General features: G+C 34.6%; 1 protein-coding gene across 9 annotated transcripts in view; it reads right to left on the bottom strand.

Annotated features, from left to right (window-relative positions):
• ASPH (aspartate beta-hydroxylase) overlaps positions 1-27,406 on the bottom strand; it is a 117,521-nt gene that overhangs the window by 69,381 nt on the left and 20,734 nt on the right. For 4 of the 9 annotated variants that reach the window (XM_075416087.1, XM_075416082.1, XM_075416081.1 and 1 more), the window contains 6 exons: positions 26,862-27,011; positions 26,073-26,117; positions 24,686-24,754; positions 3,408-3,497; positions 1,826-1,900; positions 992-1,153 (listed from right to left, as the gene is read on the bottom strand). In XM_075416087.1, coding sequence (XP_075272202.1) covers positions 992-1,153; positions 1,826-1,900; positions 3,408-3,497; positions 24,686-24,754; positions 26,073-26,117; positions 26,862-26,940 — 520 coding nt within the window. In that variant the 5' untranslated portion in view covers positions 26,941-27,011. Of the gene's footprint in view, positions 1-991; positions 1,154-1,825; positions 1,901-3,407; positions 3,498-17,875; positions 18,936-24,685; positions 24,755-26,072; positions 26,118-26,861; positions 27,012-27,406 lie in introns of those variants that run through there. The other 5 variants (XM_075416083.1, XM_075416085.1, XM_075416089.1 and 2 more) reach the window with 3 other exon arrangements.

Here is a 27,406-nt window from a genome sequence, read left to right as displayed (position 1 = left end):
CTGAGAATGTGTATACACACAAACTCTTTACAATTTGCTCAAAAAAAAAAAATCACTCTCCACAAAAAAATTCTGTGTAAATGTAAAGAAAGTAGAACATATACCATTTGCCTTCTTTATAGTCTTTTTAAAGATTTAAAGTAATTGGAATTTGAATATCTCAACCATTCCTCTACCTTAACTTGCACTGTGGATAAACAGAAGAGATACAGAAATGAGGTATAACTGACCCAGACTGAAAAGAATTACTTCAGTTGTAAAGAAAGAATCTCAGTGTACTTCCAGCAGTCAAAACTTTCAGATAACACCAACTACATGAGTTTTTAAAAAAGAGGTATTAAGATATATATAAAATTTTCAGTACCGCAGCTAAAAAGCATTCAGAAATGTTCTTCCCTTAGTTGGATTTAGATCACAGGATTCTGCTTTAACATTTTGATCACAAGCAATTCTTCTCATCCTGCCAATGCCTCAAGCCAGCACGATATTAGCATTTTCTTTATATAATGCTCTCAGCAGGACTTGCAATATAGTTCACGTAAAGCATTCTCTTAGAGAGACACATTAGAAGGAAAGCAGAGTGAGAATAAGTCTGTCTACAAAAGGTTGTGCTAATGAACTCTTAAAATTTAGTCTAATAAACCAGAAAGTCTAGAAGTCGACTCCATGCAGATATTATATTAGCCTCTCTACAGGGCAGAGATACAGATAGCTGGAGTACAGATTAATTTGCTTGCTCGAAAGCCAATAGAGCAGTAAGTAAACAATAATAAATAGTTACCTGGATTCCAAAACATATGACATTAAAATATCCCATTTTGATTTTTAAAGAATATTTATTTGCTGTATAATACTTACTGTGGTTGACATTTGCCAAGTCTCTATTGCAAGTAGAAATTAAGAGTCAAGTTTTTAATGAGACATTATTTCCATTTGTCTGTTTTTATTTTTGGTGAAACTTAATTTTCAATACATTTAGTCATTCAGGTACCTTTCTGAAATGAGTCTGGTGTCTCATATGCTTCTGGCACTTCAATTTCTAATTCTCTGAGCAAGTCATCTGTTATATGAGCTTCCAAAGTTTCTCCATGTATTTCTTCCTTCACTTGCCACTGGTCATTTATACTTGCATCTACACCTTCATGTCTCTCTCCTAATCAATAATACGGATTGTTAGAGAATACATACTCTTTGCTAAATTCTATTACCAGCAATTGTTCAGTCTTCACAGAATCACAGAATGTTCGGGGTTGGCAGGGACTTCTGGGGGTCATCTAGTCCAACCCTCCTGCCGAAGCAGGGTCACCTACAGCAGGCTGCACAGGACCGCGTCCAGGCGGGTCTTGAATATCTCCAGAGAAGGAGATTCAATCAGAGTCTAAGGAGACTTCAGCACACCCTTCGTGTTTTTCAACTAGTCCCCAAAGGGGACAGAGAGGGGGACAGATGGCTTGTCTGCACCTTCCAGCAGTATAAACCCAAAGCATCTGCTCTGACTTGCCAGTGCTTTCTTTGCTCGTGGAGGAAACCACAGTAAAAGCCATCTCTGTTTACCCATTCTTGCACTCTACATAGTACTTTGAGGAAGTTTTTGTCAATTGACTGATTTGAGCTACTGCTGCCAAACATCTCTGGGTAAGAAGCCACAGTTTCATGATATGGCGACTGAACTTTCTGAATTCTCTTGAAAATGACAAATTAGCTGATTAGAATGTTTTGTGTAGACAACAGTGTTTTAAGTGCATACCAAAACCAGACTCTGATTTGTCTAGCCTATGGCATTATTTATATATCCTCCAGTGAGTTCTAACTGTTAGTGCATTACCAGGCTGGGAATGAAGAGCTTCATGAAGAACAGACTGAATTTCCTCTTCCAATTCTACGTCGGCATCCTTGTGCTCTAAAAGGATTATAAATTGCAGTGAAGGTAAGTGCAAAAGGCAAAGTCTAAACATAGCCCAAGGCTTGCAGCTTTTAGTAGCCTTCATAAAGTTCTTATTCCATTCCATAAAGTTCCATAGACATTGACTTGGTGACCTCTGCAACTCACACAATTACAAAAAGAATTCGGTTTTGCTTACTCTCCATTATGGAAAGCATTGCATCAATCATATCAGATTCATTCTGAAGATGAATTGGAAGAATTTATCTATGCTGGATTTTCTGCAAGTATCTTTCTTAGTGGCAGTAACATTCATAAATTCAGGTAACTATTCAAGCCAAGAATTCTCTTCCAAGTAATTATTTCACTGACGTTTTCATCCATTACTTTCCTACAATTCAGGCAGAAGCACTAGCATGCCATATTTGGCAACAAAATGTCACTTGAAAAAATGGGGTTTTGTTGGCTTTATAAACAGGGAAAATAGATACTAACATTACAATACCAAGGTCTTCTGGCAACTTACAGCAGAATTAATCAAAAACTGATTTGACAAGTGATTGTCATCTAACACACCAGCCCAGGACATAACAGAAATTGGTATGAAGTGTTGCCTTCATATAAATGTCCTGAAATTAACATTGTGAAACTCAACAGCACAAAATCAAATCACAGCTGATTTTGAAATAAAGATCCAAAATGGTACCAGTTATGGAAAAAAAAAAAAAAAGGAAACAACATCTTAACTTGATGTATTTCATAAATGATAAATTAAGAAAAGTAATGCAAGTCTTAAAACAAATTCTGTATTCTACTTTATTGATCATATGCTCCATATTTGTGGGTTACTGTGTTAGGTTCACATAAACAAGTAGGATAAGCCTCCTCCAGGAACAGGAAAAAAATATGTACTCTCTGAATAACACAAAAATGCAAATTACATATCTGAAATCTCATGCGTAAAAATATTTTTTCTTGAATTCCTCTTGAACCTAATAAATTTCACTAATATTTATGGGGCTTTCAAAATGTTCAAGCGATTTTTTTTCAACACTAGAAGCTCTGTTTATTGTATTTATTACATATTATTTGGTTTAGTAGAAAAAATTAATATTTGATTAATCTTCTAAAGTTGGTTGTTGGGTTTTTTTGTTTGTTTTTAAGGTGGAGAATCTACTGTTATTCTGACTGGGTATACTGTTGCACATGTATCAAAACCACAACGGAACATTTGGAGAAAGTTACTCTGCTGTGAAATCACTCCAGTGGTAACCATGAGAGCTAACAAGAGTGCCTTCTATACATTGAAAGTATAAACTTTCCACGGTCAGTGATTTATATGAAGTTATCAACATTGATTCCCATTAAATAAACTACAGTGGATAAGCAACATATAAAAATGATGAAAGATTTATTTTTCTGCCCAAACAAATAACACAATGAGTTTGCATTATGAGGAAACAGATTATAATCCAAATGAAGCATCATGTCTTATGTTTCACCTATAGTTTACGAAGTGCCTTACCTGATTTGACATATGCCTTCTCAGCAGGCTGGATGGTCTCCTCAGATTCTGGTGATGCTGGCTGTGCTGGGACAGATCTTTCTTTAAGGCCTGCATTTTTCAGTTATAAAGTTAACTTTATGCTCTTTTTGATCTGATTCAATTATAAATTAAGAAAGTGGTTTCAACTGTATCAGCAACAACTATAGTTAAAAAATTTACTGAAATTAAACTCTCCAAAATATATTCAAACAATTAATCACAATTACAGGGCTGTCCTGATATACAGTGTTCTATACAAAAACTAAAGTGTATCCAGATAGTAAACAAATATGTTTTGAAGACAAACATACAGTGAAGGCGAAAAAAGAGACAGAAATTTAAGCACTTGCTTTAATTCAAAGTAACTGAACAAATGACTATGCTATTCTCAACATGTATTCAGTATCCTGAAAAAAAAAAATAGGCACCACATTTTTTCTCACTGTTTTTCTCTTTTGGCAAAAGTGCTTCATATGACCTATGTTACTGGCTTTATGAAGAACTACTTTGAACTTTATAAGATGCTGCTCAGAACAAGAAGATGTATTACAAATTCACATCTTAAGGCTTAGAAGATCTGATGAAGAGAACTTTCTTCAAAACAATCTCAATGTCTAGTTTCTTTTGACAACTAAATTACCATGGAAAAAGTACGACTAATAGAATTTCACCACTCAGATGCTTACTATCTATACCACCGAGTCTTTCTAGATCAAAACACAATGAAAAGAAAGCAACCAGTAAAGCAATGATCAACACCATGGTAAGAGATAAAGATATTTCATACCCTTGAAAGATTATGCCACATTTTAAGACACTACATCCTGAAGAAAGAACACATTGGTATTAGCCTAATCCTCCTCTCAACTATCCTTTAGGAAGGATTCAAGCAAGACTTCAACAAGAGAGGTTTGGACTGGGTATAAGAAAAAATGCCATGCACACACATGCACCCACACCCCTCACACCTCCAGCCATGTGGACAGTCAAACCAGTGGAAGAGGCTGCACAGAGAAGTTGTGCATTTTCATCCTTGGAGATTTCAAAGACCGCACCTAGTAATGGCCAGCATAATCTGGTCATACCTCTGAGATGACACCATTTCAAGCAGGATGTTGGAATAAGGATCTCCTGAAGCCCCTTCCAAATCAAATTCTCCTATAATTGAATGCCATTTTTCCTAGGTTCATACTTAAGCATGAGTTCCAAGGTCAATTAAGATAAAGCTGCCTTCTTAAACAAACATACACACTGCACAGTACAAACTAGTTTTTCAAGAGCTGTATGCACAGAAATCAATAGAAAAATAATATTTAAGAAAGCAGAGGCTACACTATAACAAACTTTCCTGTAGTGCTAACAATCTTGTAAACTTTAAGTGGCACAATGTAAGTATTATATTTCAAGTCAGTAAATTTTTTAAAAAAATAATTACCAGGTTTCTACTGGAGTCAAACATATCTCAATACAAATATGACTAGTATGCTTCAAAACAACTTCATGTAAATTAGAGAGATTTTACTATTTTATGCATCATGAGAAAAACATGTATTCATTCCATTACCCTACATAAGTAACAAGAACAGGAAAAACAGAATTAATCCTACTTACACCTTTCTACATTATTTAAATTACATGAAGATAAGGAGTTGGGCTATATCTAAAAGTACTGTAACTAAGAGTCCACTACTATGGAGTCAAGATCAGAAGCTAGATGAAAAAAGCCAAATTTACACTTAATTTTTTGCCAATTTTCTTCTGTGTCATAACCCCCCCCCCAAATATAAAAAAATACCATTAAGACTTACATTCATCCATTCATCTTTTGCTGCAGTAATATCAATGGCTACAAGAGTAAGAAGTTACTGCCTTCAACAATCATCTTCAGGTGCATATGAAGACAAACCCAGTTACTTAATTAGCCACTGTCTCACATTTCAGAATCTGGAAGCGTGGAAACAGCCACCCTGCTTTCACAAATACAGTTCACCTCCCTTATATACACACCAATTCAAATAAGCCCTCCTATCCTCTGATAGCCCACATCACCAGTTCCAGACAACTACTTGCTCTGCTTCATGAACAATAAATCAATTCAAAGTATTTCAAAGGACAGTCAATATTTCACAGCCAGCAAGCACTTCAGGCGTGTACAAGGAAAGAAGGGACTAGCAAGAGTATTTTTGTTTTGCTTGCACATTTCTCAACTTCACTTTCAAGCTTTTTATACACATGTATAGTGCTTATCACCGATTCATCTTCAACGCTGTTGAGTATGTAACGTGTCATTTACTTTTCGCAAGTTACTATTTTCTCTCATCTTTTTATCAAAATAAAGTTGCACTCAGTTTTTACTTGTGCAGTGCGTTTTTCTGAGCTTATGTGGTAACTTGCCATGTTAAGTTGAATGACAGCAATATTTCAGAGAGATATACAACAGCACAACAGATCTCGAGGGCAAAAATCTCATTTTATTGCGTGGCTATCTGTATAACCTGGAGTGCTGCTCAAATAAAACATTCTTTAGGAAAACAAAACAATACAAAACAAACAAAAAAAACCCCACAAAAACCAAAACCCCCAACTTTTTTAGAACCAGATACTTTGGGTCACAGACATAACAACACGTTAATCAGAAAGGCAACTGATTCCAAATTTCACTCTCAGACAGTTACAACTACTGCCACATTAGGGGAGAAAAATAAAAAGTGATGTGCACTATACCACTGTGCCACCATTCTTGAGAAGCGTGATTTGAGTACTCCTCTGTCAAATACGTATATTAACACCTATCAGAGCAAAGATGAATAGACACGTCTGTCATCACCGAAACTTAAAAGAGAAGGCTCGTTATGCAAGGGCACTTGTTAGATCTTCATTCTGTCAACATTTTGCTAAGCACTATAATATTCATAACACACATCACCTCCCTCCTTCACACAGATATAAATATTTAGAAAACAGCTCTGTATATCATCTCTGTTAATTATCACAGCTAGAATCTTCAGCTACTGCACTATTTTCTAGGCTTTCATTTGAATTATTTTTCATGTTTCCTCTAAAAAAAAAAAAATCAGCATATATCTTACTCTATTACCACATCTTATACCTCCGGGGGTCAAAGTATCTTATGGAGACACATATGTACTGTACTGAAAGTCTGAGATAAGTATATTGCCAACTGTCATACACAAAATTTAAGCAAAACCATGAACAGAATCAACCTTCAGGAGAATCAACCTTCAGGACTTCAATCTTACACCACCACCCACATGCATGTACTCCTGCTCAATTCACTCCTTAGTTTTGTTTTCTTTAAAACAATACTGCAGCATTACAATAATAAATCTCCAACTTTCATTACAAATTTTGTTCTGAGTCTTTTGTAATTTTATTGTGCAATTAATACTTACACACAGTAAGTGATATTATTTGTCTCGTAAAATTAGAAAATATTCCTTTCCCATATAAACTTGAAAGCAAGTATAGTTTCAATAACATACTGAAATATTTCTGCAGAAATGTTTTGTAACTTTGTTTATTCTAATGAGACTGCTGGATAAATCTTTCCTCAGTGCTAAAAACACAGAAGCTGTAAGAGCAAACTAACACAGGAGCTTGCTTACAGAAGTATTGCGTAGTTGAAAGGTGCTGTTTCAGGTAAATATAATAGTTGCAAAAACACATAAGCTGTTCGCTAATCAAGTTCAACGAGAATACAGCAGTAGTACCATATGGCCTAATATAACGTGATTGGAATCCAGCAATACCCATCAATAGTGAAATAGCTGGCCTAATTTTCAGAAGCATTCATCACCGGAAGCTTGGAAAACTCGGAAAATATCAGCACACAGTTAAGTGAAAAGTTACAACGAATCAAGTTTTCATACCTAAAGATAGAGGAAGGAAGGAAGGAAGGAAGGAAGGAAGGAAGGAAGGAAGGAAGGAAGGAAGGAAGGAAGGAAGGAAGGAAGGAAGGAAGGAAGGAAGGAAGGAAGGAAGGAAGGAAGGAAGGAAGGAAGGAAGGAAGGAAGGAAGGAAGGAAGGAAGGAAGGAAGGAAGGAAGGAAGGAAGGAAGGAAGGAAGGAAGGAAGGAAGGAAGGAAGGAAGGAAGGAAGGAAGGAAGGAAGGAAGGAAGGAAGGAAGGAAGGAAGGAAGGAAGGAAGGAAGGAAGGAAGGAAGGAAGGAAGGAAGGAAGGAAGGAAGGAAGGAAGGAAGGAAGGAAGGAAGGAAGGAAGGAAGGAAGGATATTGTCAGAGGATCAATAAACAAAGTGCTGCAACATTTTGGTTGAGTATACACTGAAGTCTCACAAATACATGCAACACTAAAGTTGTTTTGAGTGCTTGTGCACAAGATAGTTTTCTCATTATACTTAGGGAAAAAAGTTTAGCAGATAATACATTCATTTGCTAAGTTCCTATGACAATACATTCCATTAATGCTTCTCTTGGTTGTTTTTCTGAAACAGAAATATTTTCTTGTGAGTTTCCACTATATGTGTCCAGATAATCCTCTTAATATTGCTTTAAACTTGCATTTGACATACAACATTATACTTCCATCCCCACATCAAGAGAACAGCATTTTAACATGAGAAAAAAAAGAGAGGAAAAAAAAAAAAACCCAAAGATATTTAGAGTACGCTTGAAGTAACTGGCATCAATTTGACATTTCTGTTTTCAATACACATTGTTAGCTAGGCATATTAACATATGTACATATTTGAGTTTCACAGCAGACATATTTGCTTTGTGTTTACAATGCCAATATATGCTTAACAGGTTTCCAAAAATTATTATATATAGCCCTTGTGCACTTATTTCCAGAAAACATTATCTTCTTATTGCCATATTTACCACATTCATATAAATATACTGGATTTCTCATTCTTGAGGCCTGTTCCTGATTTGCAGAACCAGAACTCTTATTTCTTTTCTTTCTTGTCTTCCTTGGGTGGGTTTTTAACTATCTTTTTTGTTTCTTTGTCTTTTCCCGCCTGAATAGTACCACCCTTTTCACTGGCTGATTTTTTTGTAATCTCCTTGGATTTTACATTTTTGTCTAGGCCTATTTCCTTTTCCTTTCCTCCGTCTCTTTTAACCTTGTCAGAATCTTTCTTTAATTTATTTGTATCAACAGCTTTCTTGTCCTTTCGATCAGTAGCATCTTTTCCTTTCCTGGCTTTCTTTTTTTCTTCCTCATCTTTGATTTCCTCCTTCTTGGATTCCTGCTTCTCCCTTAATTTCTTGAGCGATTCTTTAATAGCTTCTTTTGCTTTTTAGTTTTTCATTTAAAAAAAGAGGAAATGCTCAATAAGAGAACCATTCTTAGATAAGAAGACATCTTACGAACAACTGTGTAAAAGCTTTGATCACATTCTTACTTGATGTTTGTTAGACGTCAATTTAAACTTGTATAATTAACTACTTAAGCATGAAGCAATTTAAACAAATTAGTTTTTACTTTCAGCAATATCTCACACCATGCAGCCAGCCAACCACCTTAGCTTACTGCAGCTGCATCCAAATAAAGCATTAATCTAGTGAAAACCATGCCTCTATTGTCTTACTGTTAACTTCCACAGAATGCTAAAAACAGTTTCATCTGTGAGCATGAAAATCACACTAAATTATGAATCTTTGACAATGGTATGACAATTGTAAGATCTAGAAACATCACAAGAACCATCAAAAGAATTTCTTTCACAACTTTCTCAACTTTCTAAAACTACAAATTAAAGTGCTATAACATCACAAATGTATACTACAACATTGTACTGACATTATTACCTCAGATTAAGCCAAGACTTAAAAATGTATCTGAAGTATATATCTTACAATAATGAGAAATAAGTACACAATAATTAAGAAGAAACAGCAATGTCCTGGTGAATTAAACCAGCTCCAAAAGTTAACTTGGTTTGACCATATTCAGTGAAATCAAAGTAACAGTTATAAATTAATTCTTACATCTTTGCTTTTCCATATGTGGCGTTATTAGTAATATTTTTTTGTTTGTTCTACTTTTAGAGTTGTATCTCTCCTGCTCATTTTCTCTATTTCAATTCACACTTGGCTGTGACATGGTATCTAGATAATATATCTGAGGAACAGTCAGAACAGAATCCTTGAAATTTGTATGTTCAATATTTACTTCCTCTTTGCCCATAGTTTCAAAAAAAATTGTCAGTACCAGCAGCATTCTCCAGAATAAGGAATTTTTAAGTCCATAAAATTTAGAAATTTTTCCATTAAAACTCTATGCAATATTTGTATTTCATTGTAAAATTAACACTCCCACATTATTCAAAAAGCAACAAAGATTTTATACATAAAATACCACAGTGCTATTTTTATTCAGATTTTTGAGAGAAACTGCAGTCTGTTGAGGTAGAAAGCAGGCAACTGACAACATTTCTCCTTTAACATCTGCCTCTAACTGCTGTGTAACATGTCTGTGGAGTGAACAATTCAATCACACAGCTCAGTCCAAAAGGAACTAACATCACATTTCCTTCCAAATGTTTTTGGCATATAGCGTTTGAAATATATCATACCTTCTCTTCACTCATATCAAACATTGAAAAACAGTCCAAATCAGGAATGAATTGTTAAATGACATTTATTACACATTCTTTGAAACACACAATGTGCAACCAAGTCATACCAAGCACAATATGGAACAAACGCTAACAAGTTCAACTCGCATGCAAGATTCTAAAAGTTACGAGCAGGAGAGCTTTCCTCTGCAAATGCACTTTTTTCTTAATGAGACTTTGTATTACAGTGTGCATTTTTCGCATACTGCTAGATAAAGCACATTAAAGTCTAAGTGTCTTTCATGCAACAAAGAGACTATGTTCTTTACATAGCACCATGCTGTGTGGAGATAACGGGGCACATCTGAAAGTTAAGCACCTGAAGTACATCTGGCAGTTTGGTGTTTTGCTGAGGCCAGTTAGCTTTTTTAGTCTCTCTGTGGCACTGAACACATTTAGACTATTGTGTGCTGCTCATACAGCAATGGAATTATAAATAAATATATGGCATGGGTCAGTTGCAAGCTGGCCTTCTTTAAGCTTTTGGAAAATGTGTAAGTATCATCACTGCAATTGATCTTGGAAATAATATTAAAGGGGAAGTTACTGAACGTTACCTAAATTTCTCTTCCTATAAGAAAGAAAAAGACTAAACTATTTAAGTACAGACTTAAGCAGAAATTAAGGTACTCAAGTCCAATTACAACATAGTAATAGTATCATGAATTCATAAAAGATAACTAAAGGAGGATTTCACACTGAACAAAATTTGCACATACATCAGAACTTTTTTTTTTAATGCAGAATATGAAGTTAACAAACTACTTATAATCCAAACAAGACAACTGCTTAAAAAAAAAAAATAAAATAAAAACCACAAACAAAATACAATCTCTAGTTAGGAAAGCACTCACATTGCCATTAAATTACAATCAGTAGTAAAAAAAAGATATACTGAAAAACTGGGAGGATAATAGTTTGCTGCACCATTAGACAACACGTAGCCAACATAGCTAGTATTAGTAAACATTATTATAACCTGCAATCTGTACTTGCAATGCGCATGCATTTCAGACATCTTTATCTGTATAAAGTTTCACAAGAAAAAGAATGTTAAAAATACCTTTGACTTTAGTTTTTTTCTTGGCTACCCCTCCTGGCTCCTCACCTGATTTGTTGCAAAATGGAAATAGGTTATGAACATATCTGTGATGTTCAACAAACACGACATAAAACTTTCCAATCTGCCATGCCACGTAAAAAGTCATCTTTACATAGCACACTGCAATACTACAGAGAGATACCAAACGTTAACACATTAAGACTAAAGCATCTTCAGTAGCAAGACCACCACAAGTACTGAGATGGAAGACTAATTACTCCAAGAAACGTACCACATTACCAGATGCACGCACTTACAATGCTTCTCAACTACTTAGAGCTAGCTCATTTCTCTCCAGACAGCATGATGCCACGTAATTATGACTAATATCCCAGCTGATATCTCTGCTGGGTATTGTGGCAACTCGCTATCAAATCCACTAACTTACATTACTGTACAATTTTATAAATATTTTATAAATACATTAAAAAGATATTCAAGCACCTATGTACTGCAGATTATATAAAATGAATATTTTCTTACAATTAATTACAATCTATGTTTCTCTAGCCAATGGAAAATACGTGTTTTGGCAAAGCTAGTGCTCATATCGCAAAAAGCAGTTGCCATTTCATTTCAGTTAAAATACTTACTGCTTTACTTGAGACTATTTAAGACTACTAAGGCTTTTCTCAAAAAACTAAACCTTACTCTCCAAAGACAGGTGCTGCCCTCTTTCCCCATTGCAGCTAACAGAAATTGAGGTCATTCAGGATCTTGATTATACCTAGCTCCTAGTGTTTTTATCTAGTTCCACTAGAGGCATAAAGGCAAAAGCCTTCCCCCCGCAAAAAAAAAAAAAAAATAAAAAAAATTAGCCTCATCTCTCTAATACCATAAAAAGAAACTGGATTATTACCATCATGCTGCTGTGGATTAAGACCTAAATCCCATAAACACAACTACCTTAACCACAAAAATCCTGTGCATTATTACCCAAAAACCAGCTAGAAAGTTCAGAAAAATTATGGTGAATGTATTTTTAAACCTTATGCATAAGATTATTAAACTAGAAGAGATATCCTCATGTCTCAATATCAGGCTTCTCATTCAGACATATAAAGCACCTACACTGGACATCTGAACCTTAAGATTAGATTTCCAGAGAACAATTAATAACTACCCAAACTGCACCAATATAGCTCAAAATTTATTCTTCAAACACAAACCAAACTCCCATATTCTACACCAAAAAAAACCCCACCATAAATTTAAAGAATGTAACCATTATGTCATTGTAATCATCTTGCATCTAATGTCTATCTTACACATTTTCAAAGTATCAAGAAATGACATTATGACCAAAATTTCTTAAAAATGGGTTAGCAAGGTAAAAACCCAATTTTTAGGTCAATTTCCTTATGAGCCCATACCTGGAATATGAAAGCCTTTTTAAGCTCCTCTCTCACAGATTAGTCATTGCTGAAGTCCAGAGCTCTAACTTGACTAAATTCATTATTCAATCTTTTTACTTCCAAGCAGTGCATGTAACAATATGTAAACAATTTTCTCACATAAAAGGAAGAATATACTCCATCTTTGTTATACTACAGCATCAATGAAAATATAAATAATAAAAGATACTTCAAAGTTGCACAAAGCCATATTTAAATTTTCAGCACCTCCCCTCTTTTCATAGTAAAATGAATGTTACTGGATATTTTAAGATACACTCTTAAACCATGTCTTGACAAGGAAAACAGAAAAGACCTGTATACACAAAAATTATACAGATATTTGAAATGTTTTTAAATAAAAGTATATGCACTACATTGAAAGATTACAAAATACCTTGTTCACTAATTATTGGTATTTCACTTGTTAAATATTCAGGCAAGCAGTGATTTGTTTCGATCTGCTTTTATACAATGAGTAATGTTAAGATACTCAGAAAATTATCAATGCACGCTATAATTTTGTAACTCATGTATAGTTTAACATATTATGAATAGACCCATTTACAGGAAAATTATGACGAACAATGTATTTCAAAATCTTAGTATTACATATTAATTACTAGACAGAAATCCTGCTGCATTTTGATATCCACCTGGACTGGGTCCCTGCAATGGCTACAGGACAGGGAAGTCTCATTTGTGAGACCCAACCAGGCTGAAGCAAGACACAGGTGTAAAACACTTCAGTTTTCCAAGACAGCAACGACCTGGGGCACGTGATAAAATCCAGCATCTAAGTAAACTCACTGACAAAGACTTCGGCCCGTACTGCCTTGGGGCTCACAAACCAATATCCAGAAATTTATGAATTACATAACTGAACATGTAGACTCTTATTCTAAGCTCAGATTCAAGTGTCTTCACAGTTTTTTTGAGCTAGTTTTTAAGTTCCTTCTTTTTTTCACTCAATCCTACATTATAAATGTCCAGTGCTGGCAATGCAAAGAGAAATACACAATTTATAACCACATATGTGGTTATAACAGAATGTCAGAAATGGCAACCATGGAGTGAGTGAATTAAAAAGTAGACTTCAAGGTTAACATGGCTGGACAGGTTTCCAATACTTTCCAAAGAACGGCTTTAAGCAGTCATACTAAAAAATAAATATTCATGTCAAAGTAGTTATTTTTACATAATGCCTAATTGGTAGATAACTTAGTACCTTAACTGATTCTTTGAAACTTGGAATATTGCGAAGCATTCTAATTCTGCAACAAAATCCAGTCGTTCCCTTTACTTTTCCCCATAAAAATCTCCAAGAACAACCTCCACAAAAAGAACCCCGAAGTGAGAGCACAGCTTTAGAATTTCAGCATCAACCAAAAAATATACGAATACTGTTGTTATTCAGAAAGATAAGCACTGCAAAACAAAAATAGGTAACACAAAGCAGTCTTTTTGAGCAGTTTCACAGATGTTGACAGATTATATTCTTCTATTTAACAAAATACTGACAAACCTGAAGTTTATTCTAGCATATGCAAATTTTATATTATTCATTTAACCATACTGAAAACTTTAATATGCTTTTATACAAAAGGCTTTGCCACATGAAAAAACTCCTATAAATCAATTTCACCACAACATCTACCTGCATTAACTCTTTTCACCTGCAGCACCGTACAACAAATGTAAGCTAATTAAGGCAGCTTACCCACTTACATGCGGAAAAGGAAGAGGTGACTTCACATACACCATAGAAAGGTCAAGGCTAGCACTAAGCAGCTGACAGACAGAACTTGCAATTCCACCCTTCTGCAAATTGTGTAAAGCCTGGATCACAGAACAGAAAGTCTCAAGCTTTAAACATTCGGACTTGTGTTGAGACTCTTGCCTTAATTCATGAGGTCCCATCAGGAACCTCCTTCAGCATACAGAATATCAGCAAAAGATGTTAACATTTCATAACTAAAAAAGGAAATACAAATCTGCAAGCCCAAACCACTATTACTCTTTTTTTCTCTCCCTTTTATTTTCCTTCTCCAGCAGAACTGCAAGTCATAAACAGCTATGATTGTTTGCAAATGTACCTGCATGTAATTATTACTATTCTTCTGCATTTATAATATGCTACATTGAATGTACAAGGTCTTCTGTTAAACGAAATAGCTTACTGACAGAAGGCTAACACCCACTTACCTTGAGCTGAACTCATTACTTGTATACAGATTACCAGGCATACCAAAGCCTGTAACCCTCCCAGACGCAACAGAGCTTTTTTAATTCATACCACTAGCACACACACACAAAAAAATACTTTCAACACCTTCTCAGTAACTTACTTTAAATAAGCAAGAGATTAATTGCCCAATTTTAGACAAAAAAGTCAAACTGGAGACACAGGGCAGAAAGCATTATCTGAAGTCATGGATGCACATGTTGCACCTCGTATGAGAAGACCTAAGAAACCAACAAGCAAGTCTTGCTTTTATTAGCATCACCTTGAGGCTACGGAAGACGGTATTTAGTGTATTTGATGCTGCTGTGCCATCATTATGATAGTTGCTTAACTGATGGCAACTGAATAGGGAGAATCATATGCACCTGTTCAAAATGACCCACCTGTATGCAATAGTTTTCCCCAGCTCACAACTACTCATCAAATCACGTTTACAATACAGGTGTTTTTTTCCCCTATTTGACCATTAACTATTGAAATGAAATGAAAATCCTTCTAATGTTTTAATGCATCCTTCTACCCCTGCATCCAATTGTAACCTATATGAATAACTGTCATAAGAAAAATCTATTTCTTCTAAGACCAGTCAATGGAAAATAAGTAACAACGCAAAATTACCATAAAATGAAACCTACAGGTGCTAACACTTCTTCACTGACCTTGAAACAAATTTCAAGAGTGAAAGACTGAACATGCTCTCCAAAAAAGTTCCTTTTTTTGATGATAAAAAAAGTTGCTGCAATAAGAATTGCAACAGATACGCAAACAATTTTCTGTTTACTCTGTTCAATTCTAACTTCTATACATTATGAGCATTGCAAATTTTCCCCCCATACAAAACACTGTTTCACTTTTAAATTAAATATTGTTGAAGGTGGTCACAGAAATCTGGGGCTCAAACCTTCCATAATTTCTCAGCCATTTCAGATATATGGGTACTAAGTTTCACCCTACAATTTCTTTACATTAGTATCATGGCAAAGCAAGCAAGAGCTTGTACTACAAAGGTTAATGGAGTATTTTGTTTGAAGGTTGAAAATTTCTGCTGAAGACTGGCAGTTAAAATATTAAACATTTACCAACACGAGAAAATGGCAAAGCAAAGCATCCCACATATTGCTAAAAATGCTGGCCAAACTGGAAGACTACAGCTTTAGTCACAGACATTTATTTCTGGAGCTCTCTAAAATTTCATATAAATGACCTGTAAGAAATATGAAGGTAGCTAATGAACACTCCATGTCCAGTTTAACACAAAATCACTAAAATGCCATTCTTTACAAGCTACGAAACCTAGTAAGTTCCTATCACTTAAACAACGTATTTTCCTCATTAAAAACATTATTTGCTACTGATTTGTTCCTATTTTAAATTCTCAAACCAAAAATTGTACGTAGAAAGCAGGAGCTTTGCTTTCTAAAATCATTATTTTAAAATAATCTCAGAAGGCACAGCTGTTACAGCTTTCTACCTACAATTTAAAACCACTTTAAAAGTTTTCTGGACTTCTTTTAAAACATGAATATACTGACTGTATTTTATACAACTGATAGTCACCGCAAATCAATCCATTAAAATCAAACCCTCCTATCTCATACTTCAGGAGAGCTTTGACAGCTCTGCTCACCACTAGTGAGAGTTTAGTTGTTTACATGAACAACCCCAGGCAAGAGCGAACACTTCTGGGGGGGCAAAAAAAACCAACAACTTCTATTCCATAAACTGAACGCTCTAGAAAACTACTGGCTGTTAATGTTTCCCCTAGGTCTCCCCCCCTTCTCCTCTTACAAAATCTTTCTTCCCACTATAATTGTTTTGAGTGGACTTCCATACACTTAAAATCAACCAGGAACTTCCATGACATCAAATCAGACCTTTATTTGCCTGCGTTTCATCTCCCTAGCCCAAGTTAAAGTAATTTACTGTTTACTGATGTAATCATTATCCATTTCAGTGCCTACACCTTTCTCATGCTTCAAACAATCTATTTATCTCTACTTTACTTGAAATTTCATTAAATTATCAATGGATATTTTAACTTTTTGGTATTAACTTCATGATCTGGAATTCTCTTGGTAGATGTTTTCCTCCTCTTTTTGGCTATCTAGTTCCATTACTGAAGCATCTACAACAGAATTCAACGTTCCATGACAATTTCTCTAATTCATACCAAGAGATATTATCCCATAATAGTGATAAAACTCTTATCTCTAATTCAAACCTGCTTCTAAAATTAAAATAGAAAAAAAACCTCCAAATAAACCAAGCTTGCTTACTTCCTATGTCTTAAGCACTTTGCAAGTTTCTTCCACTTGCTAAGAAACTTGTCAATAACATTTCACAGATCTACCAGCACATACTTCCATAATGTACAGGGTTCTTCTCCTTTGCTTTGCTTTAATGCTTCATATCTCATACTAAAAACCATTAAATTTACATGTTTTTAACTTTTTTATATCCTAATACTCAAATATTTGGAAGAAAATGTGACTAATGTTTTTGTGGCTCTATTTAATTTGGAAATCTTCAGCAGCACTACTAACACTTCACTTTAAAAAAAAAAAAATCAAACAAAAACCACTTTCCTTATTTAACACTAACACCTTCTGTTTCTTATTACTTTTTAAATATTGAGTAGAACCCCGAGTTGGATTTTTTTTTTAAACTGGTATGTTAAATTGCTTTAAAGTTGCCATGCCAAAGGAAGTGAAAAATCATCTAAATTAAAAACAGGTTAAAATTTCAGCCTGCATCCACTAGTGTTAACACTTGAGTATAAACTTTATACGGGAAACACATACAAACTTGAGTATAGCAGGCACCACAATAAACAATTTCATATAATTTTAATAATAATCTAATTGTGTACACTATTCACGTACTAAAATGACAGCTCAGTTCCTGATTTTAGTACCCGATACAAACTGCAGAATACAATTATAAACTCCCCTTTCTATACCAATAACTTTATGATAGCAGACAGAATTCATATACATGAAAAATACTTTTGGAAGAACTGTCATAAAACGATTTCACAGGAAAAAGATTAAGATTTGCAAAACTGCATTAAGTTCTTGAATTTAGCAAGGAATAGAAGACATTACATTCTAATTTCCAATCAGTCTTTAATATATTCAGTATTACATTAGAAATACATAATCACAGCTTCCCACTTGCATGAAAGACTCGCCTTAAAAAAACCCAAACAAATTTAGAACAGTCCTTGTGGTGCAATTGTAATACTAGAAAATGACTGAAAACAGATAAATCAGTGGGAATAAACCATATAGTGACATCATACCTTCTGAATACAACAGATGTCAGCTAACTTCGAAACAAATGTTTCTGTAATATTTTTAAGCACTTTTAAATGAAATGTTTTTATTTGAACAGGTAAAAAGAATCTGAGAAATCAGTGAATCACCAAAATAAATTATTTATTAAAATTATATTTCACAAGAGAATTATCATTGTCATATCTATATTAATTAACATATAAATATGTATTTACATAACGCAGTCATGCCAGAATACTTTACAATCAAAGCTGTTACAAAACGCTTCAGTTAATGTTTGATAGAAAGACAAAAGTTATAGTGTTAACAGTTAAGGTTATTACACTTAGCTTTGTAAGCTTTGTGCACAAAATGCACAAATTGAAGCACATACAGAAACCAACTACACAACTGCAGATACACATTTTAATCTACATATTTACACATTTATGTAGTATTTGTCATCCTGTCACAAAAATGGAAAAGTCACCGAAAGGCTTTCAACTAGTGAAACTACATTGCATGGCTGACTTTAGTTCAATCTTTGTAGCGTCCATTTGGGAGTTTCCCCTCAATGTCAAATTCCCATTATATTAAGACTGATGATTTCATGGACATTTTTGAAAGCCAATCAAATTAGTCTCTCAGTCACTGGTTCTGTAAATCCAAAATAACACAAGTCTTTTTTCCCTGAACCCCTTCATTCTGTGACGTACCATCAACATCATCTGCAGCTTCACTCTCTTCTTCTTCTAGTATTTCAAAAGGAGTCAATACATCATAGAGAAATGAGAGAAAGCCATAAAACCAATCAGAGCTTTCCTCTGCTAAAATATTAAGGACTTCCTCAAGGGAATCAATATTTTCATTACTGCCATCTTTGGTCAGGCCTACACAAGAATAGAGGAAAGAGAGAGAGAGAGAGGGAAGGAAAAAAAAAAAAAAAAAGAGACAGCAGTTAGGTGGAAAGAGGAAACTGTAAAAGGAGGATCTGTGAAAGACATCTCATGTCACAGACAGCAGTCTTTACAGGAATGCTAATTAGGAAATAGAAAGTTGTTAAGAAAGTTGAATCTTTCAAAATACAGACTAAAATTTGGACAATAAACATGCACAATATTACACCAAAATTGTAAAAAACAAAGGTGGCAGCTTTGCTTTCCCTCTTCCTAACACTAAAACCAAATCCATTTATATTCAGTTTTCTTGCTGCAGCATTTACCTTTACACAAGCTTTTTTAATAGCAATCCTCTACTACTTAAAATCATCCAATTTGCCTTTTTTTTTTTTCAAACTATCCTGTTTAAATTTGAAAGCTTGCAATTGATAGCCAATAATAACATTTAAAAGAAAATAGTGTTTAAACAAACTTGTCACAGATATACTGTTAAGGATAACATTTACTCTTCCGTGCAGAATTTTGATCTTGCTTAGAAGTGAGGACTTGTAACTGTTGGTGGGGTTGTTTTGCAGTTTGTTTGCTTGTTGGTTTGTTGTTTTTTTTTAAACAAGCTTCTTGATCATTTCTTTCTACAATATCTATTCCACATTATATACTTGATTCTCAGGAACTAATTCCAAACCTGAGGATATACAGAACACTAGATAAAAATGAATACGTAGCCAATATAAAGGGTGTGTGTACTGTTGCATAGAAAATCTAAAGCAGGCAGCTACAGTAGAGATGGCCAAAGCAGTGGAGAAAGAGCCCATCACTTCTAAACCCTCTGATACCAGGAGTTGCTCTCTTGGGCTACAAGACCCACTGATCTAAACCGGGGTTGGTAAAATACAAATAAGCCATGACTGATGCTCTCTCTTTATTTTCCTCCTGCTTTTTTTTTTGTATTAAAATCCACTATTTCACAGTTACTACTAAATAATATTTCAACTTTTCCATTCTGGGAAATGTACAACAGAATGACCAAGCAATGACAAACGTCAATTATTTGTAAGCTTTAAAGAGGCAGAGGGAGGAACTTCCCCCACTTCTAACCAGAACAAACCTTCGTTTGTGTTGGAAGGAGAAGCAGAAAAGTGGGCTAAGGGTGAAGACAGGTTGCTGAGACATAAAATTAAGTGAACATGTTGCACATGCGGACCACAAAGCAGTATTAGGTGCAGGTTAATGAAACATTCAAGATACAGGAGTTCAAGGCAGAGACATTTAACACATTGCAACACATTTTTCTTACAGCACACAGTGAAAGTATCAATGATAATTCTGAGGAAACTTCCAAGTCCATGATGTTCCACATCCTTGTACCTGGATGTCCAGAACCTCTACTTGAGTGACCAGCCATTCTCTTTACTTTTTCACTGGATAGCCCAAAGGTTTAAAACTGACAGATTGAATCCAGCAGGCAATCAAGGTATTATAAATATCCCTCTCCAACTTCTTCCATGGCTTAGTTCTATAAAAATTAAATTTTATAGACTTAACTTTATGCATAGTAGTCAGTTATTATTCTAATTTGTTTTCAAAATTTGGGCCATGCAAGATGTAAAGACATAAACCAAGTAAGTATATTTACTAAAGAAAGAATTCTCAATTTCAGAATGGAAACCTGAATCTAAAAAAAAATTTTAAAAAATCTAAGTTATAAACACAGAATTATACAAATTTTTATCACTCCTTTCCGTCAGAATCTGGCATTAAAAAACAACAAAATACCACTCTCAAAAGATCCCAGGCTTTAGACAGCACTTCTGTAAGTACATGAAGAACCACACAGGTGCCCCTGTTCCTGCACTAAGTCAAGAATAAGACGTTTGGGTAATTATCTTTATAAAATACAACATGGAGTACAGCAGCATACTTTCTTTGAAAAGATTAAGACACCAAAGGGAACCACAGAAACTGGAAAACTACGCCTCAAGAGTCTAGCATAAAAAAACATCAAACAACAAAACTCAAAGTCTTTCTTCACAATTCTTTACAAAAACTATCCAAGCTTAATATAATGGCTTTTGAATCTAAGGGGGGGGGGGGGGGGGGGAGAAGACACTTCAGCCTAAGTTACAGGAAATAATATATTATTTCATATATTTATCTTTTTTCTTTGAGTTTAAAAAAACAAAAAAAAACGCGAGCTAATTAATACTCAAACTATTTTGGTCTTCATTCATCCCCATAATCGAGAAGAACTGCTTTTCAAAGTAAAACTCAAACTGATAAGCACACATAAGCATGGTAAGAAGTGCCTGAAAATGGTGACAAAAATGGAATTGCCCATTCAGGCAGCCATGCCATGCTAACTCAGTGACTCACTGGAAATAACTACTTTATTTCAAGAGAAGTCTAAACATTACAATTTAAATCAAACAGTGATCGGGGGAGTAAAAATCTTTGTTCAACAGTGTTACCGCAATCAATGGGGCACAGGGCTTGCCTACATTCATTTAACAAGACAAAGCCTCTCTTCTCCTGCAAACATCTTTTACGAGAATGAGCATATGCAAGTTTTTAGTATTTGAGGATGCTACAAGAACGTGAGAAAAATAGAGAAGAGTATGAAACTTCTCCTAAACAGCTGAACTGTACAAACGCATTCTTTTAACTCCTGTGATCTCACCACAGATTTTCTGAATGTGCAAACTTTGTACAACTGCTTGCAGTTTCTTTTCTACTATACGTGAACCAGGGCGAAAAAAAGCTGGTTTACAAAAGCTTGGATTCTACTGTTTATTACCCTTTGTTTGTTGGTAACACTAGGGGGTTTTTTACTATTTTCTGCACAGACTACTCTGAACTAAATGCACAAGAACAATTTATTGATGACTTTCTGCACCTGCAGTTCCAAAATTTTACTAACTACTGCAGCTATTTAAGTAGAATTTCTCAGGATATTACTGTTTATTTAAAAGGACTTAAGTATAAAAAATGGCTTGGCTCCAAAGCTTCTATTCCCACAGACATTGGTACTCCTTATGCATGCATTTTTTTGGTAATACTACTAAGGCTACTGTTTCTGTACTACGTTCTTGAGTACAGAGGTATAACACTCCTCCCAAAAAGAATAACTTCCTTCAAAGAACAATTAGAGTGTGGTGGACAAAAAGTGGCAATAGAATTACTAATAACAGCAGCCCTCATATGAGCAGATTGAGAAACCTCTCTTCCCATTGCCAAAAGGAATTCAGTGAACAGAACCTCACAAATACCTGTGAACGAGAAAGAATATGCAAGATAGCTGCAGATTAGCTTTAACAAGTTTGCACTTCCACTCTGGATAATCTTTTCATAAATGGATACAAAACTAAGTCAAATATTTGGGGTTTGTTGGCTGGCTGGGTTTTAGGTGAGGCTCCCCCCTCCACCCCCCCAACCAAACAGGGCGGGGGGGGGGAGTGGAAAGGGGACAGAGGAAGAACACAATTCTTGCACACTGTTTTTAACATCACACAACTACCTCAAGAGAACTTAATCATCAAAACTCCTTTGATTTCAACAAATAAAAAGAATAGACCGTATCACACCTTATACATACAAGAAATACAATAATAAATTTTAGTTCTTCTATTTAGGTGTGCCCAAGTAGTACAGAAAACTACTAAGTTATCAGCTACTAAACCATTCTTTGAAATATAAAATAAACCCACACTGGTAGAAGCAAAAAAAGTGTATGACTTCCTAGCTTTAAACACCAAACAGTAGAATCTCCTTTTTAAGACAGTATTAGATTAGCAGAGAAACCACTTGCTGTTATGGTAGTCTGACCCAAAGAAAAATCCCACAGAGTAACAAATCTTCAAGCAGAGCATATGTACTAAGAAAATCCTCACAAATGAAATATAAAACGAGTTATGCATTCAATATTCAGAAAGTCACCCTAATGTGGTTGAATACAGACTTACTCTCTGGTTTTCTTTACTACAAAGACTTAATTCTGGAAGACAAGTTCCTCAAAAGGGAATCTAGCCTTCCAGTTCCTGTATCAATGAAATAATTTTGGTCTGCATAGTGGTGTTCATTTTTTAATTCATATTAAATGTTAAACACAAACAAGCACAATAATTTCCTGAGAACTTTAGTTAATAGTATTATATGCTAGTTAAAAGAAGAAATATATTTTTATATTGTAATTTTTATCAATGTTGTATAACTTTTAAAACTTACCATTTCCTTTGTATTGCAGAAAATAAACAGTAAATCATATTTCTAAGCAAGTATTAAAAATAATAAAGATAACTTTTGATCTGTGACCTTTTAATGTCACATTTGAAGTATAAGGTTTACATGCATGACAAGACAAGCTTATAATAGAAACGCTGTCATGTATTGGCAGAATTCCCAGCTATATCAAGTTGCATAAAACAGAGATGTAACAAAGCAGCAGCATGTTTCTGGCTACCACCCTGGCAATCTGAATCCAACTAATATGACCCACAAGAGATTGCTATCCACTTTCTATACACTATATAACAGACACAGAACGATTAGGATTATAACTACACAAACTGTTATCTTTTTCACTGTTTATAATTAACATCCAATTTGTAGCTCTGAAGTCATTCATAGCACTGGAGATTCTTTGGAGTGCCTCTCACATTCACACCACTGCAAAATGGTTCAGTAATTTTGATTGCATGGGTTTACTGTAACCATGAAGGGATCAAACAAGTGGATCCCCTGCAAAAAGCTTGCTTATTTCTGCAAACAGAAGTGGGGAAAAATAAACTGATGATAAACTGATATTTATGGAATATGAGTCTCAACTAGCAAGCCATAACATCCTGATATACTATTGATAACTATGACTAGTTTGAGACATTCCACTTTGCCCTCTGCCCAAGCTATTATTTACTATGCTGGGGTTTTTTGTTGTTCTGTTTATTTGTTTAACTTGCTAGGTTTGTGTGCTCAGAATAGGATTACATTTGAAGATATCAATTAAAGACAAGTAAACTTTCTAACGTCATGTATGCAAGAAGTATCTAGCCAATGCTTGATCATGAAGCCAGAGATGATAGTGCTCTAACGGCTAGAAGATGTAGGTAGAAGGGCAATGTCTAGTGACTGAAATTTCTCTTGGAAGACACCTAGTGAGCAGAAAGACATTATCCCAAGCTACAAGGAACAGAAGCCTAAAACCAGTGTTTCAACATCAAAGAAGAAAAATTCGTATCATGTAGGATTTCTGAAGGGCAAAGAAAACAGGCAGACTTGTGGAGAACTAGAATAGAGGAAAGACAGTACAAAAATATGCTAAACAAATAGTCATCTAAGTCATCAAAGGCCTGCTGGAACTTATTTTAAAATGGACCTGGCTTAACATGTTAACATAAACAATGTTTTAACTCTTGAAGCATCTTCAGCCCTGTATCTGATAAATTTATTAGTAATCACAACCATCTTTCAACAGTCGGTACAGCAGCATCTACCATCTAACTTCAAAATCAGCCTGTCAGTAATTAAATGCTTTCCACTTACATTGTTATTTCAGAAGAACACAACTTGCTACAACAAGTTGCACATACAATCCTACAACTTGCATTAAGAAAAAACCCCACCACAATTAACCCATTTAAGTTCTCCAATTAGGAAAAAACATAAATACTATCCTGACATTAAACAAAAATAAAACATGAATATGACAACTCAATTACATAGATTATTCCACCTGTGTTTGTACTTGCCTAGCAATACTTTAGCATCTTCCACATCAAAATCTCCGTCTCCATCAGCATCATAAATCCCAAGCTTGCCTAGAAATGCAAAGAGAGGAAAAACAGAGCATTAGGGATTCAACAGTTTGTTTCCAGCACAGTGCTTTCAATGTAAAATGGTTGACTGTCAGTGTTAGGTTGTTACCTTGTTTTTTTTAATGATTTAGCTATACTCTTCTTAACTGCATTTTTAATTTGCTGAAAAATATTACAAATACTTTCAGTTTCTTTCTGCATTTCCTAGACTTCAGACTACACAGAAGTTAGTATTTTTTCTACACATTTACTTTGTTGCTTGTAGATTTAAAACAAATCTGTAATTAAGTGATGCACTTTATATGAATATGCTTTGCTCGGAATAAAATTTAAGTTCACAAGGAACATTCAACATGTTTGAGGGTAAAGAAATAATGAAATATGAATTAATCAAATAATTATAATTTGTTTTCTGATTACATGCTTCTTGCCATTCTAACATCTCAGAAAAAAGATAGGTATATAATTTTAAGTACCCAGTTAATAAAACGTAAGCAACCTACTTTCTGGACAAAGGAAAAACATTCATAATTTTATCAACAACTGCGTAACATTCACTGCAGACAAAAAAAGTTGTCCATGCTTTTATAGGTGACTAATACATCAGACTTGTTACTTTTATTTTTGAAACTGCAGCTCTACCAGCCCTAAGCATAAGCAAAAGGAGAACCCAGTTTCTATTCAAAGAGAATTTTTAGCATAGAATCATGGTATTCAGGATTAGAAGTGTCCTGGGATCACCAAGTAAGCAGAGATCTATCTAATTAGTTCTTACAAAATTCAGACATAACTTTTAATAGGACTGAAACTCTGCACACTTTGCAGAAGAACTCCTTATAGTTTTCCAGTAGAAGTCCTTACAGTTTTCCTTATAGTTTTTATAAAGACATTATAGTTTTCCAGTTTATTATTACATTCGACATTCTCTAAATGGAGGCAGAATTTGATTGCCATTAAAATAAATGAAATATAGTTCTTAACATGGTACTTGGAAAATCAGAAAACAGCTTTTTCTTCTACAAAGTTCAGACTTGGGTCTAGAATAGACAAAAATAAGGCCAATGCCATTGTACTGAAGCAATCAGTCAGAAAGAATCTTTACTGGTTTATGGTTAAACACAGACTGGTGGAATAAATGTAATTCTCTAGAAATAAGAAGCGTATCATCTTCAAAACATGAAGAATGAGACAGATGAGAAATGACTGAGTTTCATGTCACTGCTGAAGAACAGTAATTTCTAAAAAATTAAAAATATAAAAAAGTAAACCAGGACTTTTAGCCAAGGGACTATAAAGTAACCTTACGTCAATAATATCGTACCTTGTAGGACCTCTGACAAGTTATAACGGAAATCCTTTGCTTTGGCTGCATGCATGGTAAAAATATAGAAACCATTATTTGCATCACTAGACCCAAATAAGTTTCAAACCAGAAGCTTCTCTTAAAATCAGTCCAGATCAAAAAAGCACATACCAACAGACTTGTAAAGCATGTGGAAGCCTGCTAGATCACGGACAATAGCTCTACCTATGGACATACATCTTAAATTTGGGACATCAATTTTCACCTTTATATGTTATATTAACAATACTACTTTAACACTGTTATATTGAAGTAGAATTATCACCATTATAAGCTAAAACTGAGGTCATTCAACAGTTCATTCATGAGAGGATGATTGATCAGCTGTCCTGACTCCACAGGCAACACAGTCGAACAGAGGAGTGGTAATGTTAGCTGCTCACTTTCAACCACTGCTGCAAGTTCCTGAGAGCTTAAACTGAAACGAAGGCTATTTAGTTGACATTTCAAATGAACTGCAGTATACATGTCACAAAGAGATCCAGATCTACCCCTGGAGATTTCTTCAATTCCTTAATAAATGTAGTATGTTAATAACCTTTTCCAGCCTTACGAGAGTCCCATTTTAACATCATAATAGAGTTCAGTGTTAAAATGTACTTTTTGAACTACATTGCCTATTCTTACCATGTAGGTCATTTGCAAACAGCACAGAAGTCAATTCAGCTATCTAGAAATCTAAAATGGCCTCCATTTAATGTATATCATAATAACTATTAGAAGCATCTTTAGATTTAAAATTCTTACCTAGAACTTCTTCATAATCTACAAGTTCAAACCAGACAACTGCTACTGATGTCCAAACTCCCAGCAAAGCAATTACCATAAACCAGGTGAAAAATGAGCTTCCAGAGAGGCCTTCTTTCTTTCCATTCTTGCTTCCTCCATGCTTAGTCTCTGTTAAAATAAGGAAAAAAAATAAGAAAAATGGATTTGTGTATGAGTTAGAAATTATGATTGAGGATATAATTATAAATCTTCTTTCTTAGGACTACACAGATTACAAGACATACGAGTAACACTTTTTGGGGAGCTTGGAGGGAGGGTTGGTTTGATTTTTTGGTTGTCTGTGGGGGTTTTTTTGTGGGTGGTGTTTTTTGTTTTTTTTTTTGTTTTTTTTTTTTTTTTTTTAACTTCACCACTGTTGCTTGCTTTTCATATCACTGTGAATTACGGTGGGAAGCTCAATGATTATTTAATTAAAAGCCCTATAACCAGCCAAACACCAAAAACCCACATGTAATTTGTCTTAACAACTTAGTTGGAAATCCCCCCTTCCTCCCCTTCAGTGT

Source organism: Opisthocomus hoazin, chromosome 3 (genome assembly GCF_030867145.1).
Source record: "Opisthocomus hoazin isolate bOpiHoa1 chromosome 3, bOpiHoa1.hap1, whole genome shotgun sequence".
NCBI lineage: Eukaryota > Metazoa > Chordata > Aves > Opisthocomiformes > Opisthocomidae > Opisthocomus > Opisthocomus hoazin.
Note: the sequence above shows the minus strand (reverse complement) of the source record. Positions and strands in the feature narration are given on the sequence as shown.